General features: G+C 40.1%; 1 protein-coding gene across 5 annotated transcripts in view; it reads left to right on the forward strand.

The window, feature by feature from the left end:
• Positions 1–17,037, forward strand: part of znf385c (zinc finger protein 385C) — a 147,395-nt gene that overhangs the window by 115,369 nt on the left and 14,989 nt on the right. For all 5 annotated transcript variants that reach the window (XM_086289780.1, XM_086289783.1, XM_086289781.1 and 2 more), the window contains 2 exons: positions 3,574–3,716; positions 8,921–9,031. In XM_086289780.1, coding sequence (XP_086145906.1) covers positions 3,574–3,716; positions 8,921–9,031 — 254 coding nt within the window. The remainder of the gene's footprint in view (positions 1–3,573; positions 3,717–8,920; positions 9,032–17,037) is intronic.

Genomic DNA, 17,037 nt, shown 5'->3' on the forward strand with positions numbered 1-17,037 from the left:
ATGTCCTCTAAATATGTGGAAATCATATGTGGAATTGTAAAGTAAAGGTTTTTACTCCAGTGATCCCACAATCACGTCTCTACAAAGAAAAAATAAAAATGATGCAAAACTGGAGACTTGGACAAATACATCTCTGATATGTTCTTTTAAAATGTTCTTTTAAAATGTTCTTAAGCAAAGGATTTCATCATGTTTCCTTCTCCACCAAGCTCCATAGGAAACTTCATAATAAGACTTTTTGTTTCTCTTAGTCTAACCTTTGAGTTGTGAACTGGAGAGCTTGTCAGCAAGAATGGTCATGTACTGTTTTGTCTCTTTATACCAACTGTACATCCACTGTCATGAGGGTCCTTAGAGGTCTACAGCAGTACAGTTTCCTATTCAGCTTCTGAGGGCTGAGGACAAAGTTTAATGAAACCCTAAAATTTAGATACTAATATTAGTTAACCTTGCAGATTTGGAATAAATGTTGCCAGCCCAGTTTTGTGATATCTGAGATTGAATTAAAGGCTTGGGTCAATTAGGGTGAATCAATCATCGTATGTCCAACCTTAAAGGGCACCTGCTTGGAGCAAGTTGATCTCAGGTGAAATTGTATGTCATCTTGGACAACAACAGTATGGAGAAAAAGAAGGTGGAGATCCACTCACCGAACTTCAAGACCCTGCTGTGCCAGCAGCTATCCACATAATTACACTGGGCCACAAATAGAAAGGTTTTCTCTCCTCCCAGACCCTCTCCTTTTTTTTCCCCTGTGCTGCTCAGCAGTGAGAATATATGCAGAGCACTGAGGAGAGATGGGGTATTTAGATGTGAGAAAAGGCAATTTGTCAGAAACCTAAGAGAGCACTGGAGTACTGACAAGAGGATTACAGTAGAAGGACTTGGGGGTTGAAGGGCTAATTCTGCAATCGTGAAAGAGGGACGGCTCAGTGTGCCTGCATGTATACATTAGAATCCATTATTTTTCTCAGGTGTGCATGTAGAAAATAATTGAAAAATCGCTGCTTGAATTCCACGACTCAAATGCGCCTCACAAACACACATATCCGAGTAGATACAATGTGACGGTGGCTGTTGTGTAACCAAGCCCAGTGAGTCATGAGAGGGAGGAATGCGCTGTTGTGATGGGAGGAGGAGGAGGGAGCCTGCCTGGGGAAGGACTGGCAGAGACAGTCAGATCCGTTAGCAAAGTCATCTGGGAGAGAGAACGAGGCTGGACATTTGGTTTCAGGCCTTGCCTCAACTGCCAGTGGTTGTCTGGGCCACAAGTGAGGCATAAATAAATCTAAGCCTTGATGCAGACATAACTTTGGACAGAAAGAGCATATGTGCACCTAACCACATATGCATGCAAACTCATATGTAGAGGAACACGCACATGAGTGGAACATTTGCAGAGTGATGGGAGGTTAACGGAAGTAGAAGGCTAAAAGAAAAATAAATCCACTGTCCTTACTAACATACACACACACAAACACAAGAAATGGGGATGTACTTGCTTTAAAAAGTAGTTCTAGTAAAATCCCGTACAATATGCGTCAAGTGCAAAATTATACCTTGTTTGATTTTATGTGTGTGTGTGTATTTGTGTGTGTGTTGACTTCCCGCTTGCCCTCGGAGCTATTTGTTTTCAGATGTGCGTAGGCAGTTTTGTTTATATGTCTTACTGTGTATGTTTGATTCTCATCTAGTACATGCAAGCCGAGCGCACACACTCCCTCGCTTGCTGTCGTACATGCCAGGATTCAGGCTGTGCGTCCATTGCAGTGTTATCATCCAAAGAGGCAAACAGCCAGCCCCTGATTTAATAAGCTGCCTAGGGAGTCACATAGAGGTGGGGAAGCACTATCAGCTGATAACTGTCCTCCCTGCGAGCCCAGCTTTTTTTTCTCCTCTGATAGTCCTGCCAAGAGAAGACTCAGCTTTTCCTTGTTTTTCTGTGTGATTGTGAATGTTGCGAGTAGGAGCGATCCCCTGCCGGCTGCTGCCCACGTGTCTGTAGGCTGCGTCCGTCCTGTGCTGACTCTTTCAGTGTCAGACAGACTGCAGAGGAGATCCCACACATGGCAAAGGCAGGCCTGAGCCCAGTGCTGAGGAGCATATGCTCAAGGCTTTAGTGTTTCAGCCCCCCACCCACCAAATACACACATAACTGCCAATCCTGCCAAGCCGCAAAAAGCCATGGGCCAGACTACTGACAGATTCCCCATCTATCACTGTGTTCCGCGCTTTACACAAGCCATACAGCTATATCAACATCGTACCGCAACCTTGACAGCAATTTTGAGAGAAAAAAGGTCCTACAAAGATGCCACAACAAGCAAGAAAAAAACCAACACAAAATTTTGCAGAGCACCAACTGCGCTTTATTTTGACAGCTTCTGTTATTTTGTTGGGTGTGATGGCTTTGTAGCAGTGTTTGAGCAGTCTTCTGGTGATCTGTGAGTGGAATAGCTCTGTATTTTATCCAGTCTAGTCTTTCTAGCAATGATGTTCAAAGCTGATGCTAAAAGAATCATGTACTGGATGTGTAGGATATTGGACAATGTATATAGTTATGTAATTACATAGTTAGATATGGACCAAAGATCTTAATAATTTCCATTACTTTTAATGTTTTATTGTCAAAGGTTAGTGAGGGTGGTGTATGCCTATGCAGCTATCCTGGGAAAATCCTAGAAACCCTTTTAATGGTTGTCAAACCACATCTTCACTGATACATACTGAGGTGTGAAAACACGCCATTAATAGTACACGGGATGTCTTCAAATGTCGTCTTTATTGGGGAAAGAGTTAAAGGATTCTTTTTTATTGTCAAGCTTTTGTATTTCTGTGGTGCTGATGTTTTTCTACAGTTGGTGATTGGTTTTTTTTTTTTCTGTGTGCGACTACCTCAGTATAAATGTGTATGGCACAACAGCTCACATGATAGGCATACTTTCAGGTGGCCGCCGTGACCCGCAGCTGACATCGAATGATTGATCCTGTTGCTGGGATAAGTGCCTGCACACTGCTGAGCACACCGGTCTACTGAAATGCAGCCAGGCGGAAAATTAGAAATCTCTTCATCCCTGATCCATTTGAAATCTGATAACTCCTATCTTCCCCTCTTGCAGGCACCTTTTCTTAGCCAATAAATCAGTAATTAAATAATGTGTTTATGTGTATGTGTGTGCATGTACATAAGGGGCAGGTGAGTGTCCTTGGGGGGGATGAGTATGGATAGTTGAGGTGATTGGGGTATTTAACACTGCCCATCCACCCTCAAACACACAGGTACGTCTTTAAACACATTGTGTTGTCCCAAGTACAAGCGCCTGCCTAGTCACAAATGGAAGTGTACACATACAAACAAGTTTCACAGTGAGTGCTTGGTGACAGCTGGAGGTGTAATGGTGCCTCTGGTATCAAATAAATCAAAGTCAGGCCTCCCCTGAGCACTGCGTTTGTCCCCTTCGTAGCCAGCAGTGTAGTTGCTCTCCTACAGTTGCACTGAGACAGAAATATCTCTCATGTGAACATTTCATAATGCTTCTTAACTTCTAACATCAGTCTTGTTGTGTTGTCCAGGTACATCGGCCCAGGGCAGCCCGCTTCTGGCTTCCCTCCCCGTCCCAGGACGACCTCTGCAGCCTCAGCTCGACCTCAAACACCTCCTGCCCTTCAGACTCAATGGATCCTCCCCACTTAGCCTGTTCCCTAACTTTAATACGGTGAGTCTAGTGGGTCTAGTGGGTACTAGTCATAATAAACCTTACTTTTAGAAAAAAAATGGACTGAAAAATAAGATGTTGAAGTCATTTGAGAACAATGTTCAATGTCAGCAATACTCTGTAAAAAAAACAGTTTAACATTTTGTCTCATCTTTCAAAGCATACTTTGAAAGTTACACAGAATTTGAGGCAAGGCCAATTTTTTTTTTAAATCTAATCAGCTACAAAAAAAAAATCACACGCTGAAGGGTATTGATTAGAAGACAACACAAAGAAGACATATTAGCCTGATTTCGTTCTCTGTGGCAGCATGAGGCATATTTTTATGGTATAAGGGTCGGGGTACTTGTACACATACTTCATCATTTTTGTGTCAATATGCCCCTCATGCCAACTCAATTCAAACATCACCCACAAACCATTCAGTTTTCAAGCACATTGACTCTGATGGCTCAGTCTCTGGAATTAAAAGCTTATATCTTTGATCCTTTACTTTCCAGCACTGTGGTCATTGTCATTTCAAGTGTGTATGTGTGCAAGCATTTTTTGATTTCTTTGATCCTGTGTGCCACAGTGTGCAAGTGTTTTCAGTCCTTTCATTGCAATATGAAACTATTTCCAGTTCTGTGGTCTGTAAATGGAGTATAAGCTAGAGATTTAGCTCCTGCATACACTTTTACACCTTTTGAAACTGTACATATAAAAAGTAGGATGAGAAAGAGGGAGACTCAGTCATCTGTCTATCTGGCTGGTTCTTTACAATGGAGGACATGTGTGAGGGGGTGGATGAGACATAAATGTTTGCTCTATGATGTGTATTTGTGTATGTAGGGGGCTGCCAGCCTGTGTGAAAAGTGCAGCTTTTTTTTTTTCATTTGTTCAACCGCCTACTGCTTTGGGTCATGAAGTCGGCTATACTGCCCTGTGGAGGATTGAGCAAAAGCAGCGTGGTAAACATTCACTCCTCTAAAACCTCATGTATTTATATTAGTGGTGGAGGCAGTGGGGTAGGTGTCTGTCAGTGTTTTGTCTGTGTTTCTCTTGTGTTTCAATGGGAAAATTGCTGTTTTTATTCTCCAACCAATGTCTGTGCCTCACCATTCTAATTTAGGGTTTTAGTTTTGCACATTATGCTTCCCTATTAGAGAAATAAAAGCATCCATATAAGTAAAAGCTATTGGAGACGGAAAAGGCAGTAGATTACCAATGAATGCGGCAAGGTAGTACAAAGGAAATCGTTTTTACCGAGTCGCAATGCTGTTCAGTCTGCCATTGTTAAATAGAATACAACTCGCAGTAGGACTTGGAATCTACCACAACCACAATGCAGAAATTATGATAACCACGGAAATAACATCAAATCAGTGTCACTTCAGTCACGGGAGGAGATGATTAGCCCCCATAATACACAGTCTGACAGTGCAGCTGTGGCATTAATCACAAAGTCCATTCAACAAGAAGCCCCAGGTTCTCTTAGCCTTGATAAGGCACACGTTGTCCCAGACGTGTGCAGGAGGGAAGATGAATGCACCTGTCTCCAAAACCAAATATCCTCCGGTTCCCCTGGTGTCCCTTCTTACATCCTCCCACTGCTCCACCCTCACTCCTCATCCCTTTGTGTGTCTCGTTCTCTCTCTCTCTCTGTCTCTATCTATCTACCTTGAAAGCCCATCACGGACTCAGCCACCCGGTGCAGGATAAGTTCTGTCTGCACTAGGATGGCAGGGAGAACCGAGGGCTTGGACAAAAGACGCATTTATAGCAGTCGGTTCAGGATGGCTGCAGACAGACAATGGACACATTCTTCAGTTCCTAAAACAAACGGCTGTGCGCAGCCTGCTTTTCTAAGGTGGACAGAGGGCAGCAGGAAGAGCTAGGTTTACCTTGGTCAGGCTACAGTTGGTAAAAGGAAACAGCCATTTGCTTCCAAAGATATCTCTGTGTCATGTAGAGGAAACCAAAATAAAGCAACAATGGTAAAGAGCCCTGAGGGAGAGATGTACCTGCAGCACGAAGGTTTCATTGTCAGATGTGTTTATATTCCTTTTCACACCTGGCCATGAGGAAGCCGTAGTAAATAGACTCTATCCTTGCAGAAGAGGCAGCTACCTTGGACATGGCACAGTTTTTTGGTTTTTTTGCAGTGTGGAAGAGTCTGATGTTTTTTAACCTTATGTGCCAGAAACAAAGCAAAGCAGTATGCCATGAGCACGCCAATACTCTTTGATCTCTGGGCAGGTGAGGCTGTCAGCACAGCCACCAGTGTAGTTTCAGTAAGCGTAGCGGTATCATTCAGTGTGTGAAGAGTGATCTCCCCGTCCCTCCGGAGACCCTTCTCTCAAAGGAGCTGAGGAATAGAGTGGGTCAGACCCTGTACAAGCCTGGGGCAAGATCCAAGGTGATTGTTATATGTGATACCACGCTGAAAGGTGCCCCAGTGAAATCAGCTGTCACTGTGGAATGCAGATCTTATAATGAAGCCTCAGGTTTCACCCTGCTGTTTATAGTATGGTGTTCTGGGACTCTCTGCTGTCTCTTCATAGGCAGTTAAAACAGTTTTAGTCTGTCTAAAACCTTCTGCAGTAAACACTTCATTGTGGGCTGCAATGACTCATAAAGTTTAAGCAGTGAAGTTTTGGAGATTACAATGAAAATACATTCATAAAGAAGAAACTCTTTTCCCTGTAGATTCTTATGGTGTAGGTGTTGATTTATCTAACAGTTTAAGCACCACACTTCCCCCATTAATATCACCGCTGCAATACAACACACAAAAGTGTAACTCACTAAAGGATAAGGATCATCTCGGTTCTGCATCATCTTTTCATTCAAATTGAAAAGGTGATTGTTTGTGTGAGGTGGTGTTTCATACCTGAAACCCATCAAGATCGTCATCCAAACACAGAAGCAGTTACTTAATTTAGTCAAAGTCGATGTGACAGCAGCAAAACATCTCTTGTCTTTTGTGCTTAAGTAAAGAAAAAAATTACATCCAGCAAGTTTGAAAAATAATAGATCTGAGCTTTCTATGAGGGGAAAACTGTGTTTTCATCTTTACTTTAGAATTCTCAAAAACTCAGGTGTACAAAAATTGGGAGATTAAAAAAAACAATACCAATAGCAAATTGCAATCAGTGAATACAATCAGTTGATTTACAACAAGCAGAAATGCAGCATGTGGTACTAGAAAGTGGTGTTTACCCTGGAAGTTGCATTTCTTAGGTAGAAAAATAACGAAATCTTGGAGGAGTAACATATTATCTATCGAGAAATAACTTGAGTTCATTCAAGGCCATCTAAACTCTTTTAGGGATTGTGCCATTTTTTGTTCTTTAGTATTACTATTTTATTAACTCCTTCGCTGAATATTGCACAGTATGTCACTACTGTTGTAGTAATTCCACCAAACCACAGTTGCACTTTAACAAAGTGAGATGGAAAACCCTTTGATCTTAGTTATCTTTGATTTATTTAATTTTTCTTCCTTTTTTATTGAACAGCAGCTAAGCATATTTTTGGGAAGCATAAGAAAAAGCATATTTACTTTTATACTTACAATAGTCTAATTTCTCTCCTTCAGTTTGGCAGTTCACCAGCAGCTTGACTACAGTAATTAGCTTGCATGCATAATAAGGTGGCGCCCTGTCACCTTATCTCTTCAAAATGAAGTTTGCCCTCGTCTAGTGCATCAGAAGGAGTTTAGCAGTACGACTCTTAATGAGCATCTTTAATCAAAATAAAGCCTCTGGTAATGTTCCGTGTATGTAGGCCAAAGAGCTACTGATGATCAGAAAATCTGTATCACGTGCTGACAGGAACCGAGTTATTCTCTTTACATTAAAGGGTAAGGCAGCCTCATGCTGACATTACAGAGTAACCTTTTAATTTGTTTCAGTTTCATTTCATAAGCTCAGCTGTCACTGAAATATACTCTCTGTTTCTTTTTACATTTAATATATTTTTATTAATAGTGGTATGCTTTGACTTTCATGTGAGGAGTATTCTCCATGCCCTCTGGTTGCACACAGCAAGAGCTCAGACTGTGGTGATCCCACAGCAGAAATGGGTTGCCTTTTGATTCTAACATTACCTTATCATCAGTAACATTTAATGCTTTCCAGTTTTTTTATTATTATTATTTCCATCTTGTGTATTCAAAAATAGCTTTTCCTTGTTTTCCTTATTTTCTGCCATCCGTATATCCTGTTAGTCTGTTCTTATAATAAAGCTCATAAGAACCATGGCCAAAGCTCCAAATAATGAGGTCAGAGTATGTAAACATAATTCTTGAGTCAAACGCCCGGACTTCAGACTGTCTATTGATATTTTTTTCTATTCCTATTCCCATACAGAGCTGGGAATATTTTTTTCTATCCCTTGCTCTGTATGATCTATCGCAGGCATACAGCTGTGGCTGTGAGGACTTCCCATTTACCTGCTGTTTATTTGTTTACCAGGGGGAAGCCAATCAAAGCTGGCATAAAAGGCAGAGTGACTAGTGGATGAATTTAGGGGTTGGACCAAGGCCTAATAAGGATTACATTGATCTATGAATCATGCAGGGCTGCTCTAGAGGAGCCTGAGAGTAAAGATAGTTTGGAGTTGGAAAAGAGAATATCCACACTGATGCACAACTCGCCACCTTTAAAGGAAAGTGAATTTGTTGTATTGCACTATACACTAAAGATTTCTGCATCTATGAATTCATAAAAAACATGCAACTTGGGAGAATTCAAGTTTGATCAGAACATAATGTCAGGATCTCGGGTTCAAACTCAAAACCGCAACAGATCATGGGACGATTTTACTAGTACACTTAAGTCATAAAGCAAAAAATCTAACTTGGTCATATCAACAAAAAAAAACGGAAACAAAAATGAAGACTTATCATTTGGATCATATATCTCAACAATTTCCCAAAAGGCTAACTGGTAAGATGCTCTTGTGTCTTGCACTCTGTGACCAGAACATGCACCCTCGTGTATAATCTGCGGTAGCTGCTGAAACTGCTTAGACATCAAGTCATGTCATGCTGTTTTCTGATTTACCAGACTGAAACAAATGCTTACACTGAAGATTGAATGTTGGCTTTATGGGAACTAACCTCACCTCACCTCTGAAACAAAGTAGCTTCTATCATTTGGGAAAATAAAATTATATAGAACTAATATAGCTTATACTTGTCATGTGTTTCTGTTTCTCAGATGGACCCTGTCCAGAAGGCTGTGATCAACCACACTTTCGGTGTTCCACAGCCACTCAAGAAGAAACAGATTATCTCCTGCAACATTTGCCACCTGCGCTTTAACTCGACGGTAAGACACGCTGCATTGGCTTTATGTTTCGGTGTTTATGAGGAAGAAAGAGATAATGTTGGACTACAAGGCAGGGAAACAGACAGTACGCCAGACTGTGTAATTTAAAACATAAAAGCACACTATGCTAGAAAGTGAGTCTGGCCTCAGAGAAGATTGTTTTGGGCTTCTGCTATCTTCTTGAATTTATGTCACGATCAGCGTTTTGGTTTTAGTTTGTTATGTTTAAGTCCTTTAGGTTTTCTAAGTTCATTCTATCATGCCTAGGTTGTCATTATAGTTCTTTGTTTGTTAGTTTCCCTTTGTGTTTTCTACCCCTGTATTAAGTCTCCCCTGTCCTATGTGTTTCATGTCTGCATATCATTTGTTGTTCATGTTGTCATGTCTGTCTCATTGTATTTGCTGTTTTAATTTGAAGAGGTCATGTGTTCCTGTGTTCATTGAAGAGTAGAAGTTTTACTCTTCTACTGCATGTCATTATGTTCATTTGTGTCAGCTGTTTTTCCCCATGTGTTTCCACTTCCCCTGATCACCTCCTGTGTGCTTTTAGTCTGTGTGTGTTCATTCCTGCCTTGTCCGAGCGTCTGCTATCCTACCTTGTCTCCATGTCCATGTTCCAGGGTTTTGTTTTGTTTTGTTATGTTATGTTTAGCTCAGCCAGTTTAGGTTATAATTCAGTTTTGTCTTTGCTTTAGTTTTTCTTTGCTAAAATCAGCCTTCAATAAACGGCTCGTTTCCAGTTAATATTAAGTCTTGTTATTTTGCGTGTACGCACTTGGGTCCAACCTCTCCACTCCCTATAGTCTGCCTCTGCCAGACTGTGACAATTTAGTTCTTATTATCTTTCTGCAATTACCTCAGATCACTGCATTTTTGCATGCTGTGTGTGTTTGTGTGTCATCTGTGTGTGTATAAGGAAATGCGAAAAAGGTCTGAGTGTTTCCCTTTCTCCAAATGATTGTATATTTAAATGAAAAATTGGTCATTTGATTTTTATTTCTATGTAAAAGTTTGTTCGGTTTGTCTTTCTTGTGAGTTGTTTTGGTATGAGGGATTAGACAGCAGGGAAAGCTGCCGTTTATCAGCAAAGAGCAGAAACAATCAGCCGCCACAGCAGGAAGCAGCATTCTCGGTTCCCTACTCCATTTTTGCCACCCTCGCTAAAGCACATGGATATACACATACATGCACACACAAACGTGCAGACTAGATTGCATGCACACAAACACAGAAAAACATCCCATGACATTTTATGCATATTTACATAAGCAAGAAAATGTCCAGAAAGCCAGAAGACTTCTTCGGTCTAGGCACAGCTAAGCGCACACACTCGCTGTCACACACTTTTATTTGGACTCCATCTTCAAAGAAGGTCTGAGGCACAGGAGACAGGGAGCTGAGGGGGGAGCAGAGATGCAGTCGTGCTCTTCACACACTAGAGCAAATCCCATTCCCTGCCTCCGCACACCGACTTAAAGAGGAGTGTCAGGTCTGACTGTAGCTTTATCAGTCTCTCAGAGAGCATGAATACTTTTCTAACACTTCCATGCACCCTCCTTAGAGTTTGCTCAGATATTATACCAACTTATCCTTATGCATAATGCTCAAAGGGGAAATAAGTAAGCTCACTTTGCTGCTCAGTAGAGCACAAATAGACCTTAAAGAGCAACTTAACACCAGCTGACAATCTTGTTTTTAGCAATTCCTCAGTGGTTCGACCTTTCACCCACCTGAAGTGATGCAGAGGTGTACTCTGGGGTGTATCTTTGATGGATGTTTCCAGGTTTCTAGTATTTGTGCTAAGCTTATAGGCTAACCAGCTACTTGTCCTAGCCATACAGACAGATATAAATTATGGGAAAAAATCTGATGATGAGGCGATGTTGTGCAACCGGATGGGGGAATGTCACTGGCATGGTTATCCCTGTTGGGCCAGTGTAACAGCCCTTGGTAACATTTTATGTGGCCCAAAACTACAAGCACGATTGTATGTTTCATTCCACAACAGTAGTAGTAGTGCAGAACAAGAAAGCATTTCTCTTCAATTTAAACTCTTCTGTTATGTATTTTATAACACTGAAACGTAGAGCTGGTGTCAAAGAATGTAAAAACCACCACAGAAATTTTTGATGATCTATAAACCACCTGAAAAAGGACCGTACCAACATGAACCAAAATAATTTCAAGAGATTAATAACCAGTGGGGGACTGGCTGTTGGGAGCGCAGACAGTCAGTCTGTTGGCCTGAGAGTTGGTTTGGCCTTGAACTTGAGCAGCAATTTTACAAAAACAATCATTTGGTACAAGACGCACATTAGATGCAGTTCTGTCACTCTCACCTATACACTGTATGATCTTGCCACAGGATCCATGGCACACAGGTGTGCACCTTTCTTTCGACAGGCAAGCCTGTCTATGTTAGACAAGTCACCTAGTGTATTGTTAAAGGAAAGGCTGGATAGACATGGCGAGACTACAAAAACAGATAAATACATGTACAGGGACCAGATTATTCAGAAATTCTAGCATAAACAAAACTTTCAGAATTCATCCAAAGATAGGCTACTTAGTCACAATTTTTAAAATTTGTAATAATTATAATTTTCATATACAAATATAGTGGAGAAATGTCAGACTTCTGAAATATGTGTTAGTAGAACATATAATACGGTAGACTAAAATATCTATATATGTTCTTTTTCTGTACAGTTTGTACAGAACAGTACAGAATACAAACACAGAATACAAACACTCGCACCATATTTCTTTTTAAAGACATGCCTCAAAGGGTAAATCATCACTTTTCCTGGTGACCCCATTTTGCATAAAAATATTTCTATTTTCATGGCTCTGGTCACCTTGAGGATAAGAAGAGGTTCCATCCGTAAGGCATGAGGGGTCACTAAGTGTTATGTGAGCTTATAAGTTGTTGTCACCAGATATAAATCCAATTGACACACAGAAAACCAGCAACTTCTTATGACATGTTTTTGTCACCAGTCTCTATTGAAATGAGAGTAGAATAAGTCTCAGTTGGCAAGAAGTCAAAAAAGTTCATTTCCCAAAACTGATTTAGCTATTATAGTTTTTTTCAGTGTATTTGGACCATTAATTGCTTCTACTGAATTTTTAACATTATTTGTTTTAAGTACTACACTAAGTATATTGGTGAACTAATATACTTGATCACACAGCGAAAAGCTTTTTTAAAAAACACAGGGGTGGTAGATGTTGTTCATTTACTAAAAATGTGTCGTTTTAGCCCATTGCTAGGTGGTTGCTAGGCAACGTGATAATGTCACAATATATAATGTATAGTTCAACTTTTATGGACATAGAGAAGGTCTTATTATTGTGAAATAAAAATGATAGAATGGATTTCTAAGGTATTATAGGTGCATAAATGCACAAACAGGTCACTTTAGCCTGTTGCTAGGAGGCTGCCAAGCCAAGTCATAACATCCGTTATAGCTAAGAACCTCCAGGGGTGTAAGATGTTTGTGTGGTTACTTTCGATGCTTAATTCCTAATGGTTTAGGGGGAGTTCATGGACAAAGAAACAAACAATTCTGGTCTAGATTGAGGAGGAGAAGGTCATAGAGAATAAAGAGTTTACAGTAAAGTTTGGTTTATATTACTTGTGTAATGTTATTGGAAGGTAAGGGTACTGAAAGTGTGGAGAATAATTGCTAAAGATGTTTTATATTCTTCCTTGTGTTTGCCATATAACATGTTGTCATTTTACAATAAGATTTGGCTGCCTCCAATGTTCCCTCTAATTTTTCATGTGTCTGAGCGAACACACAAACTCCCTGAGCGGTCCCTTGGACCACTGTGAGCAACAGCAGACGTGTGCACTGTGGTCATGCCAGCATTGAATCCATCCAAGTTACATGGTTTATTAAAATAATCAAATTACAGCATTTACATTTATGTTAGACTACTTTTAATTAACTGCTTTAGCCCACTTACAATGAAAATGTAAAAAAAGATCTTGTTCATGACCTGTGTAGTATGTCAACACTATTGGAAGTAAAAAATTACTTGAACTCCAATTTTGAAAACACAACTTTTTTTTCATTTTTTGCTCTGACTTGTATTATGAGTCTGTGGTTTGGGAGAGAGTCCTGTGACTCTCTGTCTGCAAAATACAGTTTATAATGACCAATGTTGGGCAATTAATTATATAGTTACTTCTTCAAAAAAGTAACTGAGTTATGCAAACAAAGTTTTTTGCAGCTGTTTACCTAAAAATGCAGCCAAGGCGGTTTTTTAAATAAACATTTCAAAATATTTACAGAACAATCAGGTGTTCTGCATCAAATTTGATGCCACACAAATTATTTATGACACTCCAACACATAATTTCTGTCCACTATGAGATAAAGGAGAACATCCCAAGCCTGATACCTGCAGGCCTGACAACAGGAGATGTATCACTCCTGTAACACCTGTAACATTCAGCAGTCGCCTCATTGTTCTGACACACACAACAAAACTATTGACTACACTACACACTAACTACACAAGATTTGCGCTAAACGTCGCAAACCTCTCACATCTCAAAACACCGCAGTCACTCCTAAAACTTCCCTCTTCCTAAACATCTAAATGCCATATCACTTTTTGATTGGTCCACATAGTCCACCAATAGGAAAGGGTGGGAGGGGTTCGCTTACAGGCGGAGAGTGCTTTCAAGCGTTTTCCTTATAAAACACCGTTTTTACAGTTTCTTCCCGCAGTAAATATAAACAACAATAGTATTCAGGAAGAAAACCAAACATTGCATCTATTTTTTATCATAACTATGGTTTTACGTGTCCTATCAACACAATTTACAAACTATAACAGTTTTTAAATCGTGGTATAGTCCACACTCTTTCCGTCAATTGTTCCGTCTGTCCTGCTCACATCTCCAATGGTTGTACACGTTGTCATTAACGTGGCTTCACTCCACATCAGCCACGCCGCTTTGCTAGCTAAAACACCGGTGTCGGCACATAAGGACGCTGTCATAGCCTGTCGACGTTGATTAGCTGCATATATATGAATGTGAAGAGCATCATTGGCTGGACTATGGGATAAGGTGGCATCGTTCTAATCCCATACTGGAGCAGCCAGTCACTCACTGACTAACACTGCAAAAGAGAATTGTTAACGTATTTATTTTAATTTCAATTCAGGTTAGATTTTTTTTTGTGTGCAACACAGATTTTCTGTGCGCAGAGACCGTGCCAGCAGTGCACAATTGTGCACGTGCCGAAGCTTAGAGGGAACATTGGCTGCCTGTATTTATAAATTGACCCTATACTTGTAATTTAAGGAAATAATGAAAAGTTAATTCATCAATTTAATGAAATGGGGGAGCTATGCATTTGCTGAATTAAACAAACCAACTGGCAAAACAACTTCACTTGTTTGTCAGTTTCCTTTCCTACAAGAAAGTCATTATTGGATGAGACAATTTCGCAGTATTTCAGAGCTATGGGATGGGGCACTTTTCACACCCCCACAACATATGTCTGGCAGAATATAGCCTTGTGTTTCCTTTTATCGCAGCGATTTCTTAATCACGGGACATTTTTGAATCTCTTTGAAGAAACTGTATCTCCCTGTAGTCTCGCTGCTGGGGTGGTGAAAACCAAAGCTCATTTCACACCTTGTCCTTCAAGCCTCCACTGAGTCTCAGTTGGATGGAGAAGCAAATGGTGGAGGGCTCACCAGCAGAATTCGTCAAATCAAGCTGTGAAGCCAAGCACTGAAGCCTTTTCACTGCAAATCAGTCAGACAACGTGCTGAGGTATTTGAGTTCCTTTTACAGATCTTTTGACGGACACGTTATGGTGGCTACGCATACATGGTTAACGCTCTATAGTCCAACTTCTGTTGTTTACTGTAGGCTGGTAGTGGTTGTGTATGTGTGTGCTACTGACCTTATATCTCTGCCACGATACTGCATAAGCAGTAAACTTAATTATTGCTTATGGCAGTGACTCGCAATCAGTGGTAGAAATATCCCAGGGGGAGTTTTGTTGCCACAGGGTATATGCAAAGATTTGTTCAACTAATCCAACAAAATAAATAAATAAAATAAAAGTATAAAACTGAAATTATAATTTTAATTAAAGAACTGAGTGGACCTGAACAGGCTGGAGAACAAAAGTTACTGTTCATTAAAATTAATGAATAAGCAGTTGAAACAAACAGCCAAAAGGAATGCATAAATGAATAAACAAAAAAAGCATTGGTCAAAAAAAATTAATAAATGATTGAAAGTAGGACTAAAACCAAAGCAGTTCAAATTAAGAGGATGCATAAACAGTTCAAATATCTTGTTAAACAAAGATGTTAAATAGAGTAGCAGGGAAAAATAGAGGTCAATGATGGAAACGGTCCACTGGAATTTATTGATTAACAGTTGATGGTATCCATGTAATTGCTAATCCAGCTAATCCAGGTAAAGATTTGTTTGGAAGAAATACGTAGCTAAGAATAACTGTAAAGACTTGAAATCTTTAAAAGTGATACATTGTTGAAAAAGCCAAACATAATGGATAACTTGGAAAAACAAACACTCACCAGATGCTTTATTAGGTACAGCTTCCGAATACTGGGTTAGACCACATTTTGTCTCATAACTGCCTTTAATTCATCGTAGCACAGATTCAACAAGATGCTGTAAACATTCCTCAGAGATTTGGGCGCATACTGACAGTTGCTGCAAATTTGTCAGCTACACATCTATGTTGGGAATCTCCTGTTCCCTCTCATCCCAAAGGTGCTCTGTTGGATTAAGATCTGGAAACTGAGGAGGCCGTTTGACATGGCGTGTTATCCTGCTCAAAGCAGCCATCAATAGATGGGAACGCTGTGGTAATTAAAAGGTCAGTATGATCAGCAAGAGGATTCATAGACATTTGCGTGTAAATAATGCACGACACCACCAGCAGAAGCCTAAGCCACTGATACAAGGCAGGACGCATCCATGTTTTCATATAGTTTATGCCAGTTCTGCCCCTGCCTTCCAAATGTAGCAGCAGATATAGAGAGTCGTCAGACCAGGTGATATTTTTGTAATCTTCTATTATCCCATTTTGGTGAGCCCATGCAAAATGAAACCTCAGAAGTGACACCCAGTATGGTCTTCTGCTGTTATAGCTCATCTTCAAGGTTGAACATGCTATGCATTCGCTCATGCTGTTATGCTTTCTTTAGTTATCAGGAGTGTTATTTGAGTTACTGTTGCTTTCAAAGCAGTCTGTCCTTTCTAGTCTGACCTCTGGTATCCACGAGACATTTTTGCACCGAGAACTGCAGTTCTGACCATTCTTTGTAAACCCCACAGCTGGTTGTGTGGGAAAATGCCGGTAGATTAGCATTTTCGGAAATACAGCATGTCTGGGAACAACAACCTGGCCATGCCACTTTTGAAGTCACTTAAATAATTTTTTAACTGTCCTGATGCTCAATTTAAATTTTCTCCAGGTCATCTTAATCATGTCTACTTGTCTAAATGCACGGAGTTGCTGCCATGTTATTGGCTGATTAGATATTTGTGTTAACAAGCAAATGAAATTAAATGACCGGGAGTGTATATATCTTAGTTGGGTTAATAATTAGCTTAAATCCAACTGAAATAACATTGCTTGTTCTGCTGGATGGAAAAACACTTTAACAATATCCACTTATATATGTTAATAACAGTTGGTGGCAAAGGGGTACTTGATTCCATCTGAGAGGCCTGTGGGATACATCAGATGAAAAAGGTTAGGAACTGCTGGCTTAGGACTAATCTATTGTTCATTCTCAGGTAATCGGTTAAATCAGCATTTTGATCCTATTGAAAAGGCCTTAATGAGATTCCACGTCTCATATCTTCTTGTTGCATGTATTTATTTCTCACTAGGGAGTCCTTCAGATAAATGTCAGCTCTCTTTTCATGCAAGTTGTTTAGTACCTGAGGATTTGCATGAGTTGTTTCTTCAGGAAGTGTTAAATTAGAAGCT

The sequence above is a fragment of the Aulonocara sp. 'chitande type north' Nkhata Bay genome, linkage group LG4 (assembly GCF_057382095.1).
Source record: "Aulonocara sp. 'chitande type north' Nkhata Bay isolate Kocher_YH1m ecotype deep benthic linkage group LG4, A_spYH_male_GT1.1, whole genome shotgun sequence".
NCBI classification, from domain to species: domain Eukaryota; kingdom Metazoa; phylum Chordata; class Actinopteri; order Cichliformes; family Cichlidae; genus Aulonocara; species Aulonocara sp. 'chitande type north' Nkhata Bay.